Source organism: Juglans regia, chromosome 11, assembly GCF_001411555.2.
Source record: "Juglans regia cultivar Chandler chromosome 11, Walnut 2.0, whole genome shotgun sequence".
NCBI classification, from domain to species: Eukaryota; Viridiplantae; Streptophyta; class Magnoliopsida; order Fagales; family Juglandaceae; genus Juglans; species Juglans regia.
The window spans coordinates 25,958,986-25,986,954 of record NC_049911.1 but is presented as its reverse complement, the minus strand read 5'-3'; the positions used below and the strand labels follow the sequence as shown (position 1 = coordinate 25,986,954).

General features: G+C 33.3%; 2 protein-coding genes across 6 annotated transcripts; one reads left to right on the top strand and one right to left on the bottom strand.

Moving 5' to 3' along the window:
* Positions 1 to 9,497: 9,497 nt before the first annotated feature.
* On the top strand, positions 9,498 to 17,585 carry LOC108982042 (DUF724 domain-containing protein 2-like). Of its 5 annotated transcripts, none has more exons than XM_018953308.2 (10): positions 9,498 to 10,077; positions 11,006 to 11,422; positions 13,243 to 13,701; positions 14,275 to 14,389; positions 14,491 to 14,660; positions 15,131 to 15,205; positions 15,320 to 15,416; positions 15,493 to 15,597; positions 16,348 to 16,485; positions 16,560 to 17,585. In XM_018953308.2, the coding sequence occupies exons 1-10, from the start codon at positions 9,619 to 9,621 to the stop codon at positions 17,249 to 17,251; spliced, it is 2,727 nt and encodes a 908-aa protein (XP_018808853.1). In that variant the 5' UTR covers positions 9,498 to 9,618; the 3' UTR covers positions 17,252 to 17,585. The 5 variants fall into 5 exon arrangements, with proteins under 5 accessions (XP_018808853.1, XP_018808856.1, XP_018808857.1 ...); XM_018953311.2 differs by having other exon boundaries at positions 9,499 to 10,077; positions 11,336 to 11,422; XM_018953312.2 differs by lacking the exon at positions 11,006 to 11,422 and having other exon boundaries at positions 9,499 to 10,077.
* A 4,347-nt stretch (positions 17,586 to 21,932) lies between these two features.
* On the bottom strand, positions 21,933 to 22,797 carry LOC118343838. The gene is made up of 2 exons (XM_035682943.1): positions 22,619 to 22,797; positions 21,933 to 22,495 (listed from the first exon to the last, which is right to left on the bottom strand). The coding sequence occupies exons 1-2, from the start codon at positions 22,677 to 22,679 to the stop codon at positions 21,966 to 21,968; spliced, it is 591 nt and encodes a 196-aa protein (XP_035538836.1). The 5' UTR covers positions 22,680 to 22,797; the 3' UTR covers positions 21,933 to 21,965.
* Between the last annotated feature and the right edge of the window lie 5,172 nt (positions 22,798 to 27,969).

Genomic DNA, 27,969 nt, shown 5'->3' with positions numbered 1-27,969 from the left:
AAATTATAATAATGAAATGACATGAGATGAGATGTTTTCTAAAAACAAACGAGACCTTGGTCCAGGGGTACGGGTATGGTGGATGCAACATCTATAATTATTCTGGAAAGACTCCTCTAGGCCTTGGATGTTGGAGACCCACAAAACTATGTATCTTTTTCCCTGGACCTTACGATGAAGATTGGATGGATAATTTTCATAGATTATTCTTGAAAGGGAGTACCCTACTATTAAGAGGCAGCGTAAAACTTTGGATTTACATCCTCCAACACCTTATGGTTACACAATTTTTAAACTAAACTAAATTACATAGAGTTATTACTAAAACATTAAAATAGAAAGTTTCAACACAAAAATAGTAAACCTCATCCTAATTTAACATCTACTTGAACTCCCGATCTACTTCAAACAAAAAAACTTCCCGAGCTGAATTAGAATATTAGTATATGAATTCCTTGATTACTGATTTCGTGTCGAACCTAGTAAACATACAAATAGATGGTCTTTTCTGAAAATGTGAAACAAAAGTAAGTTGTTTACTGACTTTCTAAGGTCTAACCTTTCGCTCCCTACTGAAAAGGAGCAAAGCCGCTTGCACCACTAATAGATTACTTAAGATTCAGTTCAAAATACCATACTTAGTTTCGCAAGCCTTTGTCCTAACTCAAACTCCTTCTGATGTTAAAAAAATACAACGATTTGGAATATTGTAAGTGATGATCGAGATCACCAATTCGTTTGGCATTATTTGGGAAGAAGTCACTTGAGCCTTGCTAGTACACCTCATCCAAGGTTCACGCCGCTAGGTCAATTCATGCTTTGATGCACTTCTGCTTCGTGTTTTCAACAGAGTGTTATGCTATACTTCAAGAATGACATAGTTCGAAAGAACTCTAACTCATTTGGGCAAAAGCCCCTTCTAATAACTTAGTAACTTTTAGAATAATGTTTTTTCACTATTATAACCATCACTCATGATGGCAGTTGACGTGATCGGTCTAGCACGCCACCTCTTTAATAAGCTTATAATATTTATAGGTTAAATTATGTTAGTGAGATACACAATAATAAAATAAAAATTATAATAAAATTAAATTTCAAACGAAACCAATTTAGATTAAGGTACGGAAATATCGTTCTTTTTAAAGAGATTCATACCCTCTGTGATATACAAAATTTCAAATGAATCGGTGAAGCATACCTCCTCTTAACTTGTCTTCTATAGGATGCAACAACACAACTAATCTTTGTATAGCTCAAACTAACTCTGCACAAGTGGTTGAACCCAAAACCCCACTAGAAAAAACACATCTATCTTGTCTGGAAAAATTTTCAAAAATATTTACCTACACATTGTTTTTTTCTTCTTTTTCAATTTTCTCTCTTCAAGAGATATTATTATGCATCACTAAGGTATACTTCACATTGAACCTTAAGTGTCGTTTGGATAGTGAGTTGAGATGAGATAAGTTGATATGAAAGTTGAAAATTGAATAAAATATTGTTAGAATATTATTTTTTAATATTATTCTTGTTTTGGGAATTGAAAATATTTAATTGTTTATTATATTTTATATGAAAATTTGAAAAAATTGTAGTGATGAAATGAGATGAGATAAGATAAGATGAAAAACTTTCATTATCCAAACGAGACCTAATGAAACAGTAACTTTTACTCAAGAATTAGTAGTAATCTTAGACTTAAACTATAACTACTAAAAAGAAATAAAAAATTAATGCTCACACATAACAATCCAGGTGTTGACATGAGCTTTATTAGCTACCACTTTACAATCTTGCGCTAATCCCGATTTCATAAGTGTAATTGAAAACAATTCCAATCCTCATAGGGAGTGACTCCACTCCCACACTTACATAGATGAAATCTGTCAAGTAACTTCAATACCCTACTCATAAGAACTACATATTTTCATTTAGAGTTTTTAAAAAACTCAGCCTCTCAATCGTTACCGTATGAATGCACTTACACCATAGGAATGGAAAAACATCAAATAAAATATATAGTGCATTTCTTATGACCACAAAATAATTCGTTTTTTCCATTGAACTCAGTTCTCATGATCTCTAGATTGGGTATCGTCATATGTGGTTCATGATTGTATAGACTTTAATCTCATTTCCCTCAATGTATTTCATACTCTTTCTATTGTCAAGACCTCGGTCAGTGAATCTGCTAGATTATCACATAATTTCACATAATCTATGTTAATGACACTACTACTCAAATAGGATTTCACAGTATTGTGTTTTCTTCTTAATAGTCTGGATTTACCATAATAATAGTGATTTTGTACTCTACCAATAGTAACAATGCTATCACTATGAATTAATATAGGTGTAACTGGTTTTTCCCACAAAAGAATTTCATATAATAAATCTCTCAACTAGTTTGCTTCCTCCCTTACTCAAGCCAAAGTTATAAGCTCAACTTCCAAAGTTGAGTTAACAATAATTATTTGTTTTTTAGACTTCTAATATATAGTATGAAACGTCAATAAATCATTCACATATAGGCTAATAATAACATGAAAACTATCCAAAGATTTATAATAAATACATTTATCACTCTCATTTGGCTTATAGGCTTATAGCCATTCTCAATCATGCAAGTATCAAATCTTTTATGTCACTGTTTAGGGGTCTCTTCTAAACCATATAGAGATTTTGTCAACTTACACATTTTGTTTTATTGGCTAAATTCTACAACGCTTTCAGGTTGATCCATATAAATTTTTTCATCGAGATCCCCATTTAAAAAAGTGGTTTCAACATCCATTTGATGAATTTTGAATTATAGATTCCTTCAACAAAAATCAATAATCTAATGAATATTATTCTTTTGACCGATGAAAAAGTGTAAAAAAAAATCAAGGTCGGGTTTTTGTTTAAAACCTATTGCGACAAACCTAGTCTTGAATTTTTCAGTTGTTCCATCCGGTCTAAGTTTCTTTCTAAGAACCCATTTATACCCAATAGTTTTACAATCAGGCAATAATTCAACTAATTCCCAGGTTTGATTATAAATTAGTAAATTCATCTCATCATTCACACTTCACAACCGATTTCCAAAATACAGAATCAGATGATGTTAAACCTTCTTGCAAAATATTTAGATTTTCCTCAATATTATATATATAATAATTGGGACCAAAATGTTTTTCAATTCTAGCTCTCACACTCCTTAATTCAAAATTTTCATGATTTTGTTGAAGAGTAGAAGAACTAGTTTCATGAAAAAAAAAAAATTGTCTAGATTCTTGACCCTTGATATTTTTGGATTTAAAAGTTTTATGAAAAATTGCATCAACTGATTCAGAAATCACTTTATTTTCAATATAAAGAATCCTATAGGCTGTGCTATTTTTTGCATATCCAATAAGATGCAAGTGGTAGTTTGAACATTCAATTTGGGTATTTTAAGATCTGTTAGCTTTACAAATGTCAAATAGCCCCAAATTTTATAATATCTTAAATCTAGCTTATACCCTTTCCTCAATTTAAAATGTGTAGTTTTTTAGTTTTTGTAAGACATCCTATTTAAAACAAGACAAACAGTCAAAATTACTTTACCTCAAAAATTTGAGGGAACGCCTGAATTAATAAGCATGACATTCGTCAACTCAATCAACGTTTTATATTTTTGTCTCAGCCACACCGTTAGATGCCGGTGAGTATGGTGCCGTAGTTTCGTAGATAATTCTCAATGATTGAACAAAAGTATTAAACTTATTTGAATAATACTCTTGGCCTCTATCACTTCTAAATCTTTTGATCTTTCTACCAAATTGATTTTCAATTTCGTGAAGGAATTCTTGAATTTTTCAAAAGCATCAATTTTATTTTTTAATAAATACATACCTGTATTTTGAAAAGTCATAAATAAAAGTGATAAAATATATATTTTCTCCATGAGTTAAAATTCATTCAAATTTACAAATATCGGTATGAATTAAATCTAACAATTTTTTTCAACACTTTTATAAGGCCATTTTGTAATATTTGCTTGACTACAGACTTCATATTTTTGAAAATCTATTGTCAGTTTGTGAATTAGTCCTAAACTACTCGTGATTGCAACATATAATAAACATGCATGCCAAAAATCTAAAGAAGAAAGCATATAAACATAAACATTCGATGTTTTATTATTAACATTCAATGTAGGCTCGACCTTACTCTCAAGAAAGCATATAATAAACGTTCAATGTTTATTATTAACATAAACATTCCATCACAAGCGTAACCCTTGCCCATAAAAACTCTATTTTTTGTAATTACATATCATTCATGTTCCATAGTTTGAAGTCCACTTTGTTGATTAAAGAATTCGACATCAAATTATTCCTCATCGGATGTATAGAGCATACATTTGAGCATCAATATACACCTGGAGGTGAATTTTAGCTCGACCTTACTCTCAAGAATCTTGGTTTTAATTGAATCACTAAGCATAATAGTTTTTTCTTCTTCAAATGGAGTATAATTTTTAATCAATCTTTATCAGAACAGACATGCCTATTGGCACCGGAATCTGTCCACCACCTTTCAACAAATTGAATCATGTTAATGTTTGAAATTATTGCTACAAATAGCTTCATAGTTACATTAACTCGAGGATTATTTTCTTGTTTACGAAACTTGCAAATTTGAGCAAAGTGTCCACTTTTACCACAAATAAAACAATCTTGATTTTGTGAAGGGGATCATTGGTTGTTATTCTTTTGACTTGTAAAACCTTTTTTTGTGAGTTTTTGAAATATGTTCTTTGCAGTTTCAAATGACAATTTCTTGAATTATGACCTTTAGGCAAGACTATTTTCATAAATTAAATCTACCTTTATCATGAGAGCGTAGAAAACATTGAGAATGCTTAGATAAAAGAGCACAATGCATTTCCATCTCTTGAAAATTACTCCATTGAAATGGAAGGGTTTATTGAGATCAACAATGCTTTCTGTGTATTTTTTGGTTGTAAGCTCATTTTAAGAAGACTATTTAAATTCTCCTTAAAATTGTTGGTGAAATACACAGTAATCAAATAAAATTATAAAAAATTAATATTCAAACGAAATCAGTTTAGACTGAGGTACGAAAATCTCACTCTCATTAAGATGATTCAAGCCCTCTATGGTATATGAAGTTTCAAATGAACTGGTGCAGCAAACCTACTCTTGACTTGTCTCTTCCAAAATACAACAATTTAACTAGTTATTATATAATTCAAACCAACTCTACACAAATAATTGAGCCACTTCACTAAAAAAACACATCTTTCTTATCTAAAAAAATTCTAAAAAATATTTACGTACACACTTTACCCTTTATATTTTTTTCACACATTATATTCGTACGTATCAGAAAAACACGTAGACCCCCGGATGCCATCCTCAATGGAATAACAAAACAATTCAAACAAAAGTAGACGTTTGACATTTGGCAACTGGGCAATTGAATGGAGAAGGCAAATTAATGAGAAATGAACATTATTTACAAGTTAAACGTCAATGTGCAAAAATAAAATGAGTCGGCTACTTGACCGATAGTTGCATTTTGCAACCTTTTTTTATTTTTATTTTTATATTTATATTTTTTAAATATATTTAAATATTTTTAAAAAATAAAAAAATATACTAATATATTTAAAATTACTTCCTTAATCATTAAGTGAATATTTTTTTCGAGCGATCAAGTTGAGCGGTCACATTTGGCGGGCAAATTAGCTTTTTCCAAATAAAATTAAAGTTGTTGGCCTGAGACAACGGTAATCTCAAAATTGCTTGGAAAATTTCTTGAATCTCTTTGTGTTTAGCATCAAATCCATCTCAATCTATTTCATATCAATTATTGATAGAATTATTATTTTTTTAACTTTTCTCATGAAAAGTTAAACATATCTTCATACATTTAAACTCGTTTTAATTAGACTTACAAAATATTACTATTCAAATATCAATTTAGATTATCTGAAACAGAATGCTTTGGGTCCTGAATATGTGTTCTAAATGTCTTTTTTTTTTTAACTTGATGATTAAAGAAATATTTTTTTAATGATGTTGTGAATTTTTTATTTTTTAAAAAATATTTATAATGATTAAAAAAATACATAAAATAAAAAATAAAATATACTATTTAGGAGATATCTTGGGATCACTTTTTCGATAACAGTAGCAGAACTCTATCTGAAATCATCTCAAGGAGCTAAATGCACGCGAACAATGAAGACTTTTTCGTTATAAGATACCAAAAAGTTAATAACTTCCAGCTTTACTCCAAAATATGCAGAGAGAAAACTGAAAAAAAAAAATGGCTAGCTTGGTGGACATTTTTAAAACAAAAGAAACGGTAATAACAAGTTAACAAGAAGATGTAATAAGAGCCCTAATATTACGAGTGGGTATTTAGAATCGTAATATTACAGCGCGGGAAGGGAAGAACCATTAGACTTTGTTTGAATTATGAGATGAAATGAGGTAATATAAGATAATTTATGAATAATAGTGAAATAATCTGTAAATAATAGTAAAATAGTTAATTAATATGTTTTATTGTGTTTTAAAAAATAGAGAGAAAAAATTGAATAAAAATATTATAAAATAAAAATATTATAAAAATATTATTTTTATAAAAATATTATTTTTTAATATAATTTTTATTTCGAGATTTAAAAAGTTTGAATTGTTTTTATGTTTTGTTTAGAAGTTTGATAAATTTGTAATAATTATTAGTAATGATTAGATAAAAAAAAGTTAAAAATTTGAAATTAAAAAATGTTTGTGTTTGTGATGTTTGAATATTAATTAGAGCACTCTCATTGGATTAGTCAAAGTTAAAGTACATTTTTTATGAATGTAAGATGAATTTAGCATTTAGCTATTACATTCACATAAGTTTCTACATTAAAATAGTTATTTTTTCATTATATGACAATAAAATAGTATAAGATGAATTTAACTTTAACTATTCACATCAAATCTCCACATTAGATTATCTATTTATTCATTATATAATAACGAATAATTAATAATTTTGAAAATTTTTTAATTATGAATTTATTTTATTTTATCATATTTTACTATTCATAATATTATATATTAATTAGTAATTGTATTCTAATTATTTTTTTTTCAATTGTCATTTAAAATGGAGAGAGAAATAATTGATATTAAAAGGAGAGAGAAAAAAAGAATATAAAATAGATTTGATGAATGAATAGTTCATTTCAAATTTAGAAATTATTTTAGATATTACTGTAGCTATATAGCTATTTCAATGTGAGCTATTTTATGACTTAATAGCTAAATTCTCATTGAATTTAACTTTTAGCTAATCTAATGAGAATGCTCTAAGATGAGATGAGATGACATGATATGATATGGATTTGAAACATTTTGATATCCAAACCAATTAGTCACGAAGAGGTATTTAGATTCTAGAATCGGTCTCAATCAAATTAAAAAAATTATTCTCATCAGCTACAATTAATTACCCCACATCCCACAGTCCATGAAAAACACTCCACACCTTATGAAAAAAAACTATAACTGTAGAGTGTGAAAATAAATAGTGACTGATGCATAGAATTTCTCATCAAACCATACATGACATATACATCATCTATAATAAGAGTCAGAAAGCCATATTATCTTAGGTTGCGTTTGGTTCTCAAATTCAGCTGAACTCAGTTGAGTTCGGTCTAATTTTAAACTGAGTCTAACATCAAAACACTCAATTCTCAAATTACTAAACTTATCCAAACTCAAAACCTTCTTACACGTGGAATTCACAATCTTTTCTAACTTAAAACATCTTTATATGTGGGATCCACAATTTTTTTCAATTTTCTATAAAAGTGCTAAATTCATCTTAACATCTAAACACACTTTAAATTCAATTTAAATGAACCCCACATAACTCCCTTTACTACTCAATTCACCACTATTCATAAAGAACTCAACTCAACTGAACTCAACTCAACATCCAAATATAGTCTTAAAGTTTCACCTACAATGGTTTTTATTTTTATTTTTCATTTGCGATAACAATTGATATTTTTATCTTAAACAAAGAATGAAATGATATTTTTTTATTTTTTATTTTTAATTAGTTATGACAATTGATACATCGCATTTTAAATAATTTCTTATTTCAATAATTAACGTAAGAGTTATTTTATTTTTAAGTTGATGTATAGAGTACATTATTCATATTATTTAAATAATAAAATTTGATTAGTAATATTCAAATTTTAAAATTTATTTTTCAAATCAAATGTAAACACTTTACTAAATAATTTGAGAATATAAATTTTCATAATAAGTTATTAAAATTGCTTTACATCAATCCAAAGAGAGCAAAAATATAAGGATGGAGACTCGTGTTATTACAAAAAATAGACTTTATATTTTGACAAAAAATCAAAATACATCTTGGAAACTGGAAAGGGCCGAATAAGCAGAACTAGAAGGCAAGAATTGGAAGGGATGCCACTCGATGAGAATGCGAAGACATAGCTGTGACTGTGACGTGTAGGTCATTCACAAAGTTAGTGATGCTATGGTTGAAAGAAGAATGACTCTCGTGCTTACTACCATTTTTATCTTATTATTATAATTTTTTTAAATTTTTATATAAAATATCATAAATAATTTAATTTTTTAAAATTTTTAAATAATAATAATATTAAAAAATAATATTTTATTCAACATTTAATTATTATTTAAAATTATCTCATTTCACATTATTATCCAAACTGCTGCTCAGATATCTGCCAACATGCAGAGGGAGGGGTGGAAGTTGACAGTGTTATAAGGCATCGTTTAATTATGTAATTTAGATAATATAAGATAAGATATTTTGTTAAAATTTGAATAAAATATTATTATAATATAATTTTTATTTTAAAATTTTAAAAAATTGAATTATTTATTATATTTTATATAAAAATTTAAAAAATTATAATGATGATATGAAATGAAATATTTTATTTATCCAAACCGAATCTTTGTTTTTGTGTTTTTGAACTGATGTCTGATGGTGTTGGTGTCCCAGAGTCACTAATAAATTTAAAATATAAAATTTGATAAAATGCTAAAAAATATTATTATTTAATATTTATTACGCTATTAATTGTTATTTTTAATATTTTATTAAATCTAAGTGATTAAAAAACCATTTATTATTCATTAATCATTACTGCCTGTAATAAATTATGAAATGTACTGAATAATATATTTTCTCATTAAAATAGCAGATTTTATTGATTCAGGCAATTTAAACGGAAAAAATTACTGTTATGATACTGTTCATTTTTTATTTATTCATGCGGTGTTACATGGTATATGAAAAAAAAAAATCATATTTAAAATAAAATAACATCAATTTAAAAATATAAATACACAAATTTAAAATTTAAAATTTCTCTTATACAGATACATTTCTCAAAATAAAAAGGTTCCCGCTAAAGCCCCAAAAACATGATTTCACCTCCCATTTCCCGAAGCCATACAGTCTCTCACCCTTGACCGAAAAAGGCATCTTCTGACTTCTGTTCGTTCTCTCTCAATCCTTACCATACACGGACACACAGGGCACCACAAAATGGGGTGCTTCGAAAGCAGCTGCGAGTCTGAGTCGAACCATCTCTTCAGCTTGGGTACCGAGGTCGAAGTAAGCAACGACGAACCGGGGTTCAAGGGCTCGTGGTATCTGGCCACTATAATCGAGCTCCCCACACCCAAGAAGCTCAAGAAGGCAAGGGTCGAATACCGGACCTTGATCACTGACGATGGGTCCGAGCAGCTCAAGGAGTACGTCGATCCGGCCTATATAAGGCCTTTGCCTCCTCAAGAGGTCGCGGCCCAGGATTTGGAGCACGGGGAGGTTGTTGGTGCGTATTGTAGGGAGGGGTGGTGGACTGGCGTGGTAGTCAAAGTTCTGGGAAATTCGAAGTACAGGGTTTTCTTCGAGAATCCACCCGACGTGATTGAGTTTGACCGAAAAGATTTGAGGGTGTACCTAGAGTGGCTCAATGGGAAGTGGGTTCGGCCTGAAAAGCTGGTATGTCGTGCGGGTTTACCTGGATTTTAGGTTTAATTCGAAGATTTATTATTCTGATTCTGGTGCAAAATTTTGAATTTTTGTTAATGGGTGCTATTTTGGATTTATTAATTGCTGGTCTAAGTGTAAGGTGGTTTTAATGCTCCGAGGATTATTTATTGGTATGATTGACGTAAGGTGTTGTTCTTTTGATTTCTCTGCTAAAGTTTGATGGGGTTCAATATTGTGAGTTTGTGAATTTCGTGAACTGTATAGGTTACAATTCAAATCATAGAAGTGACGGTTAAAATAATGTGTTATCTTTCTATGCCTAGTATAATTCTTATTTGCCGAGAAAAAAAAAATATGTGTTATCTTTCCTAATGGGTTGTAGTGATTTATTAACTGGAGTTGGGCGTTGAATAACTTGCTGGGTATGGTATCGTCTAAATACTTTATGTCTGATTCTGACTTTTCCTATTTGGGTTGTTTTAGCAAGTTCTGTCATTAAAAGTCTCATTCGTTGTTGTAGAAGTGTGTAATGTGAATAAATGGGGATGTTCAGATGTTCTCTAGAGTTCAAGGTTACTTTTCAGTTCACACGAAACTTATTCCATATGTTGCAGGTGATTGTTCAAGATCTCTAATGCACAAATGTAGATATTCACTGATGTATATAAGCAAGTCCATATTTTTGTAATGTACCGGATATACTAATTTTAGCCTGTTGCTCAACTTTTGCGGCTTTGCAAATTTTTAGTAACGAAACTTTTCTTTGCTCAGGGACTCCTATTTTATTTGTAATGAAACTTTTCGGGTGAATAATTTTATTTGTTTGTTATAAAGCCTCAGGGACTCCTATTCTTTGCTCACTATTCGTTTGATATAGCTGAAGATATTTGATTAAATTTACTACCATATGCCTGATTTGATAATTTGATTTCTAAAGCAAGAGACAGGTTCAATTTTTAGCTCAGGAATGGATGTAGAAGTGAATGTCAAAAAAGAAAATTTATGTGATGCTTGGTTCCCTGCAATTCTCATTAAAGATAACAGGGATGACACATTTTTGGTGAAGTATAAGAGCTCAAGAAATGGTGTTGAGGCTGATTTTGGTAGCATTACTGTAGATTTGCTCCATATTCGGCTTTCTCCTCCACCTCCTCACGCAGACAAAAAATATGATGTTTTGGAAAAAGTGGATGCATTTTGTGACTTTGCTTGGCGAGCTGGTGTGATTGCCAGACGTATTACTGATAAGTATCTTGTCTATTTCAAGCATGCGAATGAGGATAGGATAATCGATCAATCAAAAATAAGGCCTCGTGTGGTGTGGAAAGATGGGAAATGGGTTAGTAGATATCAGGTAATGTCTCATCTCTCTCTCTCTCTCTCTCTCTCTCACACACACACACACACACACACAGAGGTTGACTTGGGGGGAGGGCTGGCAGTGTAATGAGTTTGGGGTTGAACAACGTAACCGTAGGGAAACATGTGGCTGGACTGAATGCTTTGTGACAGAAATTCCCTCCATTCCCACCTCAACTGAGGGCAAGCCCTCTCTGTAACAAGATGAAAAGAAGAAAACTCCGCAACACAGGTGAAGCAAGCCACACTAGTAGTGAACGTACATATTTAGCTTGCTTCAAGTGAAAGCTTGACTGATGGGAGTGCTACTTATAGTGGTTGGGGTTTTTATTTATTTTTTAAAGCTTTAGGACCAGTTTGGATACACAGATAAAACACAAACCATCTCATCTGAGTTGTACGGTTTGTTTTATTTGTGTATCCAAACGCCCAAATGTAAAGTTTTTAACTCATCTGTATATCTCTACACTGTACATTGATTTCAGACAAACTTTTGACCCTTTTGACAGCCCACTGCTCATGTCTCCCTTCCCCTGCCAACTACAAATTTTTGGAAAAGTCAAAGTAATCCTACGGACAACTTTATCCAATCCCCAACTTTATCCTACGCCTCCCCTTCCCATGCCATTGTTCTACTTGTTTTTAATATATTTTAAAAATATATTCATAGTAGTGGGACCCGCCACTTTATCAAATCTCCAAAAATCTAAAATCGTCTCATCTCATCTTTCTATCCAAACATACACTTTTTTACAAACCATCTCACATTTTCTTAACTCAAAAATCTCACTACTATTCAGAACTCCGTAACCAAATGACGCCTTACTCTCGTTTCATCTCTTCTTCCCAAATACATGTTCTATGATGTAAATTCTACATTTTCCTTCCCTATTAAATTGAACTTAATGTTGTTTCCATAGTCTATGTGGATAAACTATTTGCAATGAAGAGGTGCAGAAAAGTTCTGTCCTTGTGCAATGCATCCAGTCAACTTGAGGTTATCTTTGGAGGGTGAACATAATTGATTGGTTCAACCCTCATCAGTTGTGTTGTTTTTGACATTATCTAGTCTGTCAAATTTAGTTTTGGTTAATTCCTCGATTACTCATTATACATCTTTATTATTATCATTACTAATTTAAATGGAATCATTTGACTAATGCTAATAAGTTTTCTGAGAATCATAATGTTGGACAAAATCCAACATCCTTCATTTTCATGCATACATCTTGATTTATTGGGTTTATGTATAAGTTTTTTGTATTTGTAAAGCATTAAGGGGTTTGATCCATCAGTTTGTTTAAATTCTCATGTATAGACAGTACAATATATGCCTTGGTATTATCATGTTGGGCTCCCTCAATGTTCTAACGTGTGCCAAAGTTACTGTGTGCTAAAGTGTGGTTGCCCACCCTTTGTTGGAAAAAATTGGAAGATCGATCAGATACATAAGCTGCATTCATTGAGGGAATTCGTATTTGGTGGTCTGTTTCTTGTTCAAACCATGTTCGTTTCTAAGAAGTATATTTCCTTATAGATTATAGTACTCTCATGGTTTCTTCGTTGTTAATAATTTTTTTTTTTTCCAAAAAGTTACTTCCAGTTGCTTTGTTACTAACTATTCTGTTCTGAGAATGATACAAATATGGACATGAATTGCCGAGAGATGTATGCAATGACCATGGGTATGGGGCGATGAATTATGCCATCACTTGGGCAATCTTGGTGTTTAGATAACAATGATATAGTAGAAATTTTTGTGGCATGAATGGTAGCTTAATCAATGGTTGCTTAAATAACGGAATTTTGTTTCAGGAAGTATTGCTTGCTCCAGATATTCAAGAACATTTGAGGCATGCTAAGACTACAAGTAACCCTGAGGGAACCGTTCAAGTTGAAAGTTCAGGTGTCACAAAGGATGATATGGGCAACAAAACACCTCTTTCTGCAAATTCTTTAAAGAACTTGATAGAACTCTCAAGTCCTGGTGATGAAAAAGAAGCACAGTATACCTCGACACAAAGCATGAAGAAAATGAAACTACCCACCACCCCCCATGGTAATTCTACAGACTCACATCCTTCAAAAAAGTTGATAACAAGGAGAACGGCTGGGGAAATGTTATTCGCTGCAGAATGTCAGTTAAGGAAGCAGCGAAAGAAAATATCAACTGAAGCAGTTTCTAGATTGGATACTGCAAACAGTGGAGGTAAAAAAACAAGACACTCTGAGGTCGATGGCAATAAACCTTCTGCTGTGGATGCAACGGAAGTTGTGAGTGAATCCTTTCTCATTGTCCTTAGTTTACTTGTTCAAGTACTGCATGCCCTTTTTTATCTTCTTTTTTTTTTTTCATAAGCAATAAGGATTTCAACAAAGAGTTCAAATGGCACAATCCAGGTACACAATGATCAAGGGAAGCATGAATATGTTGATATAAGAACTTTTGGGAAGGAAACTCATGAGTTGAATTTCTTCTATTAGTTCTTCAGTTATCTGTATATCCTATATGAGGATTTTGATCAAGACAAACATGAACATATTGAAATAGGGGATCAATTCATAATCCACCTTGACACGATTTACCATTCCTGACTAGGTCACATCTTGAAATTTCACCAATTGGCTGTTTTTTCTATCCAGAACAACTTCTTTTTCTTAAAGTTTTTGTTACAAATCAAGAGTTCAAGTTCAAAGGCAAGGAAGTTGAAAAAGTATGCAAAATGCACTTTTGAAGAACTTACAAAAAAATGCACTCTTGGAGATTTGGAAAGCCAACACAGGGTTCTGTAATTGATCTGAAATATTATAATGCATTTTGAAGGGTTAATGTATTTACTTGTGCAGTGGCCCAAGCAACAGAAGCATAGTCAATTAGACAGTGAAAAAACAAATTCTGGTAAAAGGAAGAAGAGAATATCAATGAAATCAAAAGTAAAAAGCCCACCGTCTTCAGCATCAGGTAAACATGGTTGTATATATATATATATATATATATATATATAAATATTTCATTGATTGGATTTTCTATAGCAAAGAATCTTTATGTCGTATCACATGCAGGTGGTGGCACTGCAAAAGAAATTGTTTGCGAGGGTGCAAGTAAAGAAGCTGGAATGCCTATCATCATAGGTTTAGAAGCTAAGGGGATGGGGGGTTCAGACTCTGGAAATTGTGGTCAGCTTTTAGATCAGAAGAAGAATACAAATTCTCCGACAGAAGATAGGCCAATGGTAAGTTTTGTACTGAGATTCATCTTCTTCTTTTTTTATAAGGTTGTTCTGAGATTCATCTTATGTATGCCTGAACTCAGCAGTATATGATCAAATATGTGTATGATTAATTTTATTGTGCGACCTAGGCAAAATTGTGTTGTTGTCAGGGGAAAAGAAAGGAAAAGAAAAAAGAAATCTGCTCAAGGAGTACCCACTATGTCACTCTTTGTTGGTGGCAAAGTAGATAGTCATTCTAGTGCGGTGCACACGCAGCATGTAAATGTGTGTGGGGGGTTCCCTCAAACCAAGTTGATTTGATGAAATTAATTACGTGTAACCAAAAGAAAAACTTCTGAATGGACAAATGAAGATTTCTATGGTGTTATCAAATTGTTAAGTTAGAGCCTACTGTGTGAATGTAGAAAGTGGATTCCAGCTTTGGACAATGATTTCGATTGACATTATCTAAATTAGCTATTAATACTCAGGTCGTGTCATCTCAACTTGCTAGTGATTCAAGTTTGGCTTATCTTCTACATAGCTTGGGTCTGTGTCTAGACATGGTATGATGGTAATACGTTTAGTGGAAGGTCCACCGTAATGATTTGTCTATTTTCTATTTATGTTTTTTACTTAGCCCAGTCTTATTGGTTAGGATGTTTGTTCTTATTGTGCAGGAGATAGATCAGCAGAAATCTGGAGGAAACAGCATCAAAAGAAAGAGAGGGAGACCCCGTAAAGTAGTGGTCACAAGCTCAAAGGCTTCAGAGGAAGGTATATGACGACTTCAAGCTATAATTGCTGGATTTTTCTCTTTTTTACTAAAACCACTGGGCTCCATGATTTGTAGGAAAGGAACAGAATGGAGCTGGAGGTGCTGCTGATGGAACTGTTAAAGAAGATTGTCCAACCCAAGAAGTTGCTTCAGATATGCTGACTGAGGGGAAATCTGCAGGTATGAGGAGTGTTCAATCTTAGTTCCTTTTTTGCGGCCCCTAGTAAGGAGTCTCTGAAGCTTATCAGATACCAGAAGCTTATAAAGGGTCTACAAGATAGTGATTGAGTGATATTATTAGACTAGCCCCTAAATATTGAAACAAATGACAGGTTTTTGCAAACATCAGGGAAGAAACCCAAAATGTATTTGTCAAAGGAGAACAAAATAAAGAAAGCCCTTAAAACAATAAGCTCAATTTAAGGTAGCACAGGGGCCTAGTTGTGCTGGGGCTTTCATAGTTTTCCTATGGATTTGAGTATGTTTCCTTTATCGTTCATTTTATAGCTGATGAGCCCTAGGAGAGTGAAAGGAGTCTCAGAATTTTGTAACAGGCACTCCAAGGCTCTTCTCCCATGATTCCTCAACGGTTTAATAGAGTATTAGATTCCTTTGTTTGTGTGAGATATTTTTCTAGGAGAGGTTGCTAAACTTAAATATGCACTGTACAACATCATTGTCTTGCATTATACTTTTCCATATTCACATCTGTCAAAAGGACCTTTACTCCAACATATCTGTGAGATTCATGTATGAAGAAAAAGGATGAACCAACTGGGAATAATTGCTGGAAAGACAAGGCAGATTGATAACTCAACTTTCTGCCTCCATACTGGAAAACAACATCATAAGGACTGGATTAGGTGAAAAAATAGCTTTCATGTTATACTGCTGACATCTGGAACTGAACCCATAGCTTGCATTTTGTAGACCCTCATGATGTCTCAACAACAAATGATGTTGGCAGTACAAGTGTTGCAACATCCGGCAATATGGATGATGATGATCAGCCTCTGTCAAAATGGTTCGTTGGAATGCTGCATTGTCCAACGAGTGTCAAAGAATCAAGTAAAAGCTAGTTTGACATGCTAATTCATACCTGTTATGGTAGTAGGTGCTGATTATATTTATCTTCTGTACAGAACTGTCACCTGGAAGGACTATTGATGAATGCGAGGAAGCAAGAGAACAAGTTGATATTGTGCGGCAAGTTCCTGCAGCTGATGCCACAGCGTGTATGTTGGACGAGAATAGAAAGTTGCCTTTTGTGAAGAGTTCGCCAGTCTGGAAGGCAATTGAATCGATGGAAATATTCATTATAATGCCACAAAATCCACATTTTCTTCCTTTGGGTAAATGTAAAGAGGAGTGTCGTGAGGGATTGGCTATTGGCAATATGGTAACTTTTGCAAGTTTGGTTGAGAAAATATCCAAGTTGCGACTAGATGACCCTAGAAGTACTTTTGATGGCTATTTGGAGAGTCTTCTTGACTTGGAAAAACATGGATTTGATGTTACAGTTGTCCGAGGACGAATAAATGAATTGCTTTCAATTAAAGATGGGCAAGGGCGGTTTCTGAGTGAATCGAAAGATGTGGAGTGTAAGATGCTGCATTGTAATCGTGAGAAAACTGAAATGGCTGAAGAGATGGCCAATATTATTGAGCAGATGGCCGAGCTACAGAAGAAACATGCATTGATCAAGTCAGAATTGAGAAATAAAAAACACGAAATTTCCAGGTTGCAGATACGTGTGGATGCAATCAATCGAGACATTCAGAGTGGTCGCCTTGATTTTGAGAAGGCAGCTGCCGCCCCTTGGAAATTGGGATGATATCCTCTCCACAACAACCCTTATTGTCTTCCTTATCTCCTGCTCCAGCCCCCTCTGTTGTTTTATTGTCCTGGTGGCACTGCTCAACTGACTATGGAAGTTGTTAACATAGCACATTAGACTGGTGTTGAAAGAAGTAGGTTTGTATTTGACCTTGTACATGGATTCTCTACGACTCCCCTTTCTTTTATATCTAATCTTAACACGCCATTCTCTGTGTTTGATGGCATTTTGCCTCTTGACTTTTGAATGTTTTATTTTGTGACCAGCTATTGATGCTATGTTGGTGTTTTGCTGCCAGTCTTTTGAAAGCTAGAGATGCATAACCTGTTTACTCACTCATTTAAGAGATGATTTCCCTTTGGCATATGCATGTGATCGTGTGTTACATGTGTATTCTATAATTTATTATCTACGTGACATAATTTAATTTATAAGATTTGAATTATGTTACGTGAATAGTGTGTGTGGTGTAGACCTTAAATTAGAGTTTATGTTCTCTAAAAGTCTTGACAGTAGTATTCATATGTTACTTTTGTACAGGTGCTAGAAAACACTTTCCAAATTGAAGAATCTAATCGAATCATTTTTCCCGTTGCGAAGGTTTAATAATGTTAAAATAAAATATAAATAATTAAATTTATATTTTCTCTTCAATTTAAATAATAAAAAAATTTAAATTTATTTATTTATAACTTATCTAACAAACTACTCTTCTCTTTTACGCGTACTTCAAATATTTGGAGTGCATTAAGAGCATCCCCATCCGGATGCCTAAAACACTATTATCTCTAAAATTTAGAGATGAAATTTAGGGAAATTGAGTTTGGCGCCTCCCATCCCATTCCCTAAATTAGGGATTACTTTTCAGGGATCTACAGTCGTTCCCCATATTTGGGGAACCACTGTACATCCCCAAATCGCCCGAACCCCAAATCTGTTGTCCTTGGTCCCGCATGTTCCTCTCTTCCCTCTCGATCGCCCTCGTTCGTGAAGGAGGCCCTCTCTCGCCCCGTCTGCCACCATTTATGGTGTCTTTTCTTCATCGACTCCACAGGAATGTAAGTTTTCTCTTCTCTGTGAAACTCGCGCCCTCTTCTTCTCTCCATGGATGGACTCTGTCCTCTCTCGCAGAAATTGAACAAACTGAGCCTCTTTCCATGGTGAATCTGATATATTTTCGAGTTTTATTGTTATGATCTATTGTATTTGTCAGTTTTGCCACTTGAAATCCGAGAACCCTAGATTTCAATTACTACTCTAGGGCATGAATATTCATGGATCTGTGACCCATATTCACTGGATTTAGAATGCATGTATCTGCCATGGTTTGATTTTGTTCCTGGATTTATCGACTTCTTAGTGCTATTTCATCAATCGACTTGCTGCTATATACAAACACTGCATTTTATTGGGTGCTCTGCGGTTTGAATGAACAATTTTTGCTATATATCATTCACGGCACAGTTACTTTATTGTCTGCCATGGATAAATCTCAGACATTGCTCTGCTTTGTGGAGCTTGTGTGGAGTGTTGTGCATCATTTGGCCATTAATTCCTGAAGCTGAGTGCGTATGAAAACTCCCCATTTTTGTATGGCCCGACTCTTTTTCCCTTTGAATCATTTACCATAATCCAGTTGGTTGTCATCAAACATGTCATGTTGTCCAATGAGACCAAATGGTGTTATTTTTTATGGCACTATTACTGTCATTTTGTCATTACCAGCTTTGAGCTCCCTTGTTGGTTTGTAGTATTTTTGTTAAATGATTTTTTATGAAAAATATTACTTGTATGTGTTTAGGAATTTATAATTCAACATGACTATAATGAATATTTCTTGTTATATAATTTGTATTTTGTCAATGACCATATATGTTTGGGTACATATGGCTATATACCTTTGGTTTGTACTGTTTTTGCCCCCCATAATCCATATAATGGAGACAAACATGTTGTGTGTTATTAAACTTTAATGGTTTATGTCCATACAAAGCCACCCGAATGATATATGTCCTCCTCTAATCACCACACATACAAAGCCATTTTTAATGACATTAACTGATTATTGATTGTGCTTTGTGCATCAATTTTTCATACAAATTTTTAATCCTATACTCTCTTCAATTTTCTGTTATTTAATCCTATACTCTCTTCAATTTTCTGTTATTTAACACTATACTCTCTTCAATTTTCTGTTCTTATACTCTCTTCAATTTTCTGTTATTTAATCCTATACTCTCTTCAATTTTCTGTTCCTACACTCTCTTCAATTTTCTGTTATTTAATCCTATACTCTCTTTAATTTTCTGTTATTTAATCCTATACTCCCTAATTTTCTGTTAGCTTATACTCTCTTCAATTTTTAATCCTACCTCATACCAGTTATTTAATCTGAGTTTGTGGCATGTGTTTGCTGGTTTGAGCTACTGTTATCTCTTTAATTATTGTTCCCATGGACTAAACTCTGTTGGTTTGACAAAGATAAAATCTGTTTTTATGTTCTTATGCACTTTGCATGCTGTTTAGTATTGGAATTTCCTTCTCTAACCCCTGTCTGTGAATCTGTCTGTGCTATTGGGACCTTTGCAGTGTTTAGTACTGATGAATAATTATTACTTGTGGGGGAGGGAGGGAGGGGGCTGCATGTCTACTGTTAGGCTATGATGATGGGGTTTAGTAAGATAATTCATAAGTGTTAATGGGCCCCATTGAGATGGCGGGGTAATCCTTACCCGAATGATCATACTGCAGTTTGTAATAGTTTTCACAAAAGGCACGTGGGGTTTGGGTAAGGTTTTGCAGTCATTTGATGTTGGGCTCCTAGCTCACACATGATGTAAATTTTGTAACCCATTCTGAGCCACATTTAAAACACACAAGTGTTTAGGGAAGTGGATGTGAATGCTCTTATTTTTACGTTTTCAAACTAAATTTTTTATTGGATCTGAGTTGTCTTAACCCCACGGCTGTGATGATGAGACAATCCGAACATGGTGATAGAACACTTTGGCACACACCTCCATGGCATGGTAACCCGGATGGCCGATAAATAGTGGCAACCGGTTGTTGCAACCATGCAAGGGAGGGTGCCAAGTGTGTCATCATACGTTGCCATAGGATTCCTGAGCCGGCTACAAAAATCACTTGCAAATTTAGTTCTTAATTTTCTAACATGTGTATCACATGTTTTATGTTCACAAATTTTTAGAGATGGACTCAGGAGAGCATGGAAATATGTTCTTCACCAGCCTCCTGACTCAGGAGCCTGAACTTGACCACATTTATGTTGGTCAAGGTGAACAACATCCCGTGACTTTGGATGACTCTCCACCCCCGCCCCAAGTAGATCCTCCCCCCTCTCAAAGAAAATCAGCCAGGGGTGCAAACTTCACCCCCGAAGAAGACAAGTTACTTGTCTCCGCATGGCTGAATAGTAGCATTGATGCCATCCAAGGAACGGACTAAAAACACGCCCAACTTTGGGAAAAAGTTAGTCAATACTTCAATGATTATAAAGAAAGTACAAATGAGCGAAGTGTTGGGTCCTTAATATATCGGTGGTCTGCCATTCAAAAGGCGACGAACAAATTTTGTGCTAAACTCGCCCAAGTTGAAGGGCTGAATCAAAGTGGCATGACTGAGCAAGACAAGGTATAAGCATCCACTTTATTATTATTTATATTCATTATGTTCTCTTTATCTGCATTTTGGGTTGGTTAATTATTTGATTTTCATTTTGAATTGGAAGTTTGACAAAGCGATGGTCATGTACCAATCGCTTGAGAAAACGGCCTTTCAGTTCGAGCATTGTTGGCAGCTATTGAAAGATCAGCCGAAATGGAATCAGCGTTGCACAAAGGACGGGACAAAGCGAAGGTCGACGATGTCCCCTACATATTCGCGTACATCAGCAGTGGCAACTAATTCACCCATTGATTCAGTGGGTGGTACAGAGGGCGAGAATATGGAAACTAATGATGTCATCAAATTGGATAGGCCAATAGGAAGAAAAGCTGAGAAAGGAAAACGTAAGGCCCAAGGCAGAGCCTCAGAAGAGCTTATGGAGCTCAGCAAGAAAAGGTATACTCTCCTAGAGGAGTCACGTGCTTAGGAGAAAGAATTTTTCCGACTCAAGGCGGAGAAGATGGCATATGAACGAGAAATGGAGGAAAATAAAAGTAGACAAGAGGATGAGAGACTGAGGTTGGAGGCGGAGAAACTGGAAATCGCCCGGTTGGAGAGAGAGGAGCGCATAATGTTGCTCGATGTGAGTACGTTAAATGAAGTTCAGCAAGTATATTTCCAGCAACTTCAAAGAGAGATATTGGCACGACGCAATGCATCCTCAGATTAAGGCTTTTTTTTTTTTGTAACTAAACATTTATTCAGCACATAAATGTGATGTATATTATGAACCACTCGTTTATGGCACTTTTCTGCGTTTATTGTATTATATAATTTGTACGTTTGCAAAGTTTTATTAAGAAGATAGAAAACGTGATCGTCAAATTTAAATCATCAATGGAACGATGTTTCTTGATTACAACTCGACATTACAAATTCTTAAACTATTACAGATAATGAAAATATTACAATAACTTAAACTGCATTTTTTTGAACCAAACATGTTTTTTGGAATGAAAATTCTAGAAACTTGAAATACACCGTCGCTACTAATGATAAAATAGAGACTCCAACACAACCTTCTCTTCTATTGATGGGAATGGAATTGCCAGTGATGTTCAATTAAATCTGCTTGTAGTTGATGATGTGCCGAGCTATCCCTAATTTCATGATGGCGCTGAATGAAGTTCATAAACTCATTTGTTGGATTGCGCGACAATTCTGGAATATCATCATCAAGTTGATCGTACTCCATGTTCAGACCCTGACTATCATCACGCTCGTCCTCAATGATCATGTTATGTAGAATAACACATGTTTTCATTATATTTGTTAGGTCATTGACTTTGAATAATCGGGAAGGTCCACGAACGATTGCAAATCGTTGTTGAAGTACTCCGAAGGCACGCTCGACATCTTTTCTTGCAGATTCTTGTGCTGTGGCAAAGTTTTTCTTCTTATTCCCTTGGGGTGATGGAATCGTCTTCACAAACGTTGGCCACTTAGGATAAATACCATCGGCAAGGTAGTACCCCATAGTGTAGTCGTTGCCATTGATTATGTAATTGACTGGTGGAGCACGCCCTTGAGCAAGTTCCGTGAAAATAAAAGATCTCTCTAGCACATTAATATCGTTATGTGAACCGGGCATACCAAAAAATGCATGCCATATCCAAAGATCATATGAAGCAACTGCTTCTAAAATAATAGTTGGTTCACGGATGTGGCCAGAGTACATACCTTTCCAGGCAGCGGGACAATTTTTCCACTTCCAATGCATGCAATCAATGCTTCCTAGCATTCCTGGGAATCCCCGTTGTTCACCAACAACAAGCAATCGAGCAATATCATTAGCATTTGGAGACCGCAAATATTCATCTGAAAAAATAGTTACGATTGTCTTGCAAAATTTTTTGAGACTCTCCATTGCGGTGCTTTCTCCAATACGTATGTATTCATCCATAAAATCTCCACTAACCCCATAGGCCAGCATTCTAAGTGATGCGGTTATCTTTTGCATAAAAGATAAACCAAGTCTTCCGGCATTATCTCTTCTCTGGACGAAGTACGGCTCGTAAGCCTCTACCTCATTTAGGATACGGAGAAATAAGGGACGACTCATCCGAAATCTCCTTCGAAATAGATTGGAGGGATATACTGGATTTTCTGAGAAATAGTTACGAAAAAGGCACTCATGCCCTTGAATATGATCACGCCGAATAAACTTACGACGTTGGCGATTGCCATGATGTCTCGATGACTCTCCATCAGCCTCGGCATTAATAACAGCATCCAACTCATCATCAGATGACAAGTATGTAAGTAATTTGCGAAAGAAAGAACGAGCCATTTAATGAAGGGAGTTAGAGATGAGACTTGGATTTTTGAGAATGTGAATGCAAGCAAAATGCGTATTTATAGAGAAAAAAAGTTACCGTTACATATAAGACACAAAATGTTAACGTTGAAGAAAAGACAAAAAAAGTTACCGTTAGAGAAAAGACAAAAAAAGTTACCGTTAGAGAAGAGACAAAAAATGTTACCGTTTGATAAATGACAAAGCGTGTGTACTAATCATAAAGAATTAAAAATGTTACCGTTATACTATTCTGCAAAATATTTATCATCAATAAACGAAAAATGCACATATTTAAAAAAATTATTATTTTTAATATCGATATTGAATTGAAAAATAATACTGTATCTGTCAAAAAAATCGTATAAGTATTTATAAAATGTGATATTTGAAAATAAGAGAATAAGACAAAATAGTTAGTAGTTAAAAATGGAAATGGAAGTGAGAAAAAAATAATAAAGAAAGAATAGAAGAATATTATTTTAATAGAATAGAGAAAGGATATGGAATGAAATGTAGAAGGTTTTATGAAAATAAGTAAAATTTAGGATAAAATTATAGGAAGTATCCTTTTTAACTAAAATTTAGAGAAAATTTTAGGCATCCGGATGGGGATGCTCTGATAAGGTGTAATCTAATTATCTAAAAAGCAACTGGGAATACGGAGCAATATCATATTTCTGTTAAAAAAGTTAGAAAAATAGAGAAGAGTAAAAATGTATCGATCAAAAATCGATGTGTGTATTTAATAATGTAATAAATATATTTTAATAATAAATTTAAAAAAATTTCTCTATAAAAATTTCATCATATTTAGTAGATTTTTATAATGAAAAAGACCATTAAGTACTAGAAGCATAATTGAAATGGTTTGTAATATGATCTACAAGAGTACTGATGCTATTTCACTAATGAAGTCAAATAAAAAAAAAAAAAAAAAGTCTAATCTAAAACCTTAAAATCTTTTAAGGATATTATATTTTAAATTATAAATATTTTTATAAAATAATTACTTTATATAAATATTTTTATTTTAAAATCTAAAAAATTATACTTTGTCATTACTCGAGGCAATAAGGCCTCCCATCATTACATCACATGGATGCAGTATCCATGACATGTCAGGCTTTAAATGGATGGATGGAATTCCATCGCTAGACAGAGTCCATTGGCGATAGATATCTGCACAGTAGACGAGGGAGAGAGCATCTAATAAGTAGGATTCTGCATTTTCTGCGAGGACAGAGACGTATAACTGTCTCAGTAATGACTACTTTTCTCCATCCAAAATCTGGCTACTACAGATATTTTGGAGAAAATGATAAAACTTATTATTAAATTGTAATTTAGGTCTAATTTGTTTTTAATTAAAATTAAAAATTTAAATAAAATATTATTAAAATATATTATTTAATATTATTTTTATATTAAGATTTAAAAAAATTAAATTATTTATTTTATTTTATATAAATATTTTAAAAAATTATAATGATAAAATAAATAAAAAATAAAAAATTTTCAAAATTTTAACAATTTGTATCACTACCCTTTATTTTGTTGTGGATTTTGATCAAATAGATTGTGTACCAGATTGATTACGGTCCCGTTTGCAACTTGAACAATTAAACTGAATTAATTTTAGTTTAGTCTAATTTTAAATTAATTCTAACATCTAAATATCAAACTATTAAATTATTAAATTTATCTAATTCAAAACTTCTTTACACGTGAGATCTATAATATTTTTTAACTTAACACATCTTTACACGTGAAAACCACAACCTTTTTCAATTTCTCTTAAATACATCTAAACTTATTTTAACATCTAAATATATATAAACTTATCTTAAGTGTACTCTATTAAACTCATTCCACCATCTCAACTCATTATTATTCATAAAAAAAAATTCAAATCACCCCAACTTAATACAACATCTAAATGGGTCTAAGAATATACGCAAACATCTACTTTTATTTTCGTTTTTATTTTTTATTCTATTTTAATAACAATTAGAATTTTCGGTTCGATTACACGTAATTTGACTTGTATTCAATCTCAAGCGTTAACCCTATTAACACAAAAAAATAGTTAGTGATAGGCTAACCATTTATTCATAATTTTTAGACAATTTTAAATATAATAATATTTTTTTATGAGCAATGATAAACTTACAATTTAACTACATTTTATTTAAAACTTATCAATAAAATAATATTTTTTTAAAAATTTCAAACACATCAAATCAAAATCCAAACTAAAATAAATATTTCAAAAATTAGTATTTTATTGAAAGGTTGTAGAAAAATGGTAAAGGAGTTGTTGTTTTATCATTTCTCATTTTTTATTATGGTTAAGAGTTAACTTGCAGATCAGTCGGGCTCATTTTAGGGAGATAACATCCCACCAACAAATTTGTGACACATAGGCGTTCTACCACAATAATTGTGTGGATGCACTGCATCAGATTCAAAACCATTTTCCCACTTCACACCCCCGAAATCCCTTCCCATTTTGCACCCCCTCTGTTTTTCCTCTTGCAGCCTCGACCCCTTCCTCTGGTTTTTCTCTTCCAGCCTTAACCCCCCCCTCTAGTTTTCCTCTCACAGCCTCGACCCCCCTCTCACCTCCTTTGCACGTTCCCTCTCGCAACCTCGACCACCCTCTCGAAGCTTTGCACTGACTCTCACGACACAATCACCCACTCCGTCTATCTCCAAGTCATTTACCAAAACAGTTAACCCTCTCTTCTTTGGTATGCCCTCCCCTAAACTTATTTATTGAATGTGGTGCTTGTAAACTTGAGAAATTGATATGTACGGAAACTCTATGTCTCCTGGATTATGATTTTGGTGTGTTTTTGACAATGGAAGAGTTAGATCTTTGTTATTGAATGTGTTTTTGCAAAGTCACTGCAGTGTAAAGAAGGTTGTGTGCTTTAAGAGCATACTGAAGATTGATTAAATTGTTTTGAATCCTATTTATGCTGGTGAGGAGTTAGTCTTGTTGGGTGATGCGTGACTCAATATTTAAGATGAGTTATAATATATAGGGTGAAGAGGACAGCATGACCATTAACGTTAGTTCATTTTAGTTGTGGTAGGAGTATTATCCAAGTTTCTATTAATATTATATTGCTTGCGTGTTGAATCCTAATATTTAAATAGTTAGTTGAATCCCATTTAAACGGTTAGTGAGCTACTCTACATGTGGTGAAAGTAAAAAATAAGACATTGTCCTTAGTTATTGAATCTGTTTGATAGCATACAATAAAAAATGGGCTAGCTGAAAAACATGACATGCTTACAAAAGATGAAATGGGTTCATCCTTTTATGCACTGTATCAGATTTAAAACCACTTTCCCACTTCGCACCCCCAAAATCCCTTCCCATTTCGCACCCCCTCTGGTTTTCCTCTCACAGCTTCGACCCCCCCCTCTCGCCTCCTTTACACGTTCCCTCTCGCAGTGTCGCATGCCCTCTCGAAGCTTCGCACCGACTCTCGCACACCCCTCTCGCGACACAATCACCCACTCCGTCTATCTCTAAGCCATTCATGAAAACAATTGACTCTCTCTTCTCTTGTATGCCTTACCCTAAACTCATTTATTGAATGTGGTGCTTGTAAACTCGAGAAATTGATATGTATGGAAACCCTATGTCTCTTGGATTATGATTTTGGTGTGTTTTGTAAAGTCAATGCACAAAGTGTAAAGAAGGTTGTGCGTTTTAAGAGCATATTGAAGATTGATTAAATTGTTTTGAATTCTATTTATTCTGGTGAGGAGTTAGTCTTGCTGGGTGATGCGTGACTCAATATTTAAGATGAGTTATTATATATAGGGTGAAGAGGACAACATGGCCATTAACCTTAGTTCATTTTAGTTGTGGTAAGAGTATTATTGAAGTTTCTATCAATATTTCATTGTTGCGTGTTGAATCATAATATTTGAACAGTTAGTTGAATCCTATTTAAACGGTTAGTGAGCTGCTTTACATGTGGTGAAAGTAAAAAATAAGACCTTGTCCCTAGTTATTGAACAGATAGCATACAATCAAAAATGGGCTAGCTGAAAAACATGGCATCCTTACAAAAGATGAAAATGGGCTAGCTGAAAAACATGTTTAAAGTAATGGAGAAGAAGTACAAGGGAGTCTTGAAAGTGTTAATCTTGTCATTGTTATTTTTTTATAGTAGTTTATGGTGTAATTTTTAAGTATCTAAAAAATTACAATGTATCTTGATCAGTGCTATGACTCATGTAACCCGTTGTACCTTTTTTAACCATTTAATGTAATGATTACTTTTTTTTTTATGATAGTTTGTGGTGTAATTTTTGAATGTTTTGAATGTATGTTTTGAATGTTTTATTTAGGCAGATTTATTTACGTAGATTTATGAATTACACCTTTAGGCAGATTCATAGAGGCAATCGATAGAACCATATTTAGGCCAATTTACTTCATATGCCAATTTCCATGCGTGTCATCAATCAACTACCACGATCTTTGCACATCACAATATGTTTACTTATCTCAGTGTGGAGTTGCGTTGGCATCAATATGTCCTAACAGTTGAATATTACACATCACCATAATTTACTTGTCATCAAATAATCAATTCCCAGTGCATTTTCACCACAGTGTGACTACCAATGAAATACAAGATGGTTCCAATAGAAATACAATATGTTTGAAAAAAAAAAATTGGCCATATGGTTCAAAGACTAAAACAAT

Coding starts and splice junctions, on each gene's coding strand:
- LOC108982042 (XM_018953308.2), top strand. CDS start 9,619: ATGGGGTGCTTCGAAAGCAGCTGCGAGTCTGAGTCGAACCATCTCTTC. Junction 15,417..15,492: donor CTCAAAGGCTTCAGAGGAAG/GTATATGACGAC, acceptor CATGATTTGTAG/GAAAGGAACAGAATGGAGCT. Junction 15,598..16,347: donor GACTGAGGGGAAATCTGCAG/GTATGAGGAGTG, acceptor TGCATTTTGTAG/ACCCTCATGATGTCTCAACA.
- LOC118343838 (XM_035682943.1), bottom strand. CDS start 22,679: ATGCTAGGAAGCATTGATTGCATGCATTGGAAGTGGAAAAATTGTCCC. Junction 22,496..22,618: donor TTGTCCCGCTGCCTGGAAAG/GTATGTACTCTG, acceptor TTAATGTGCTAG/AGAGATCTTTTATTTTCACG.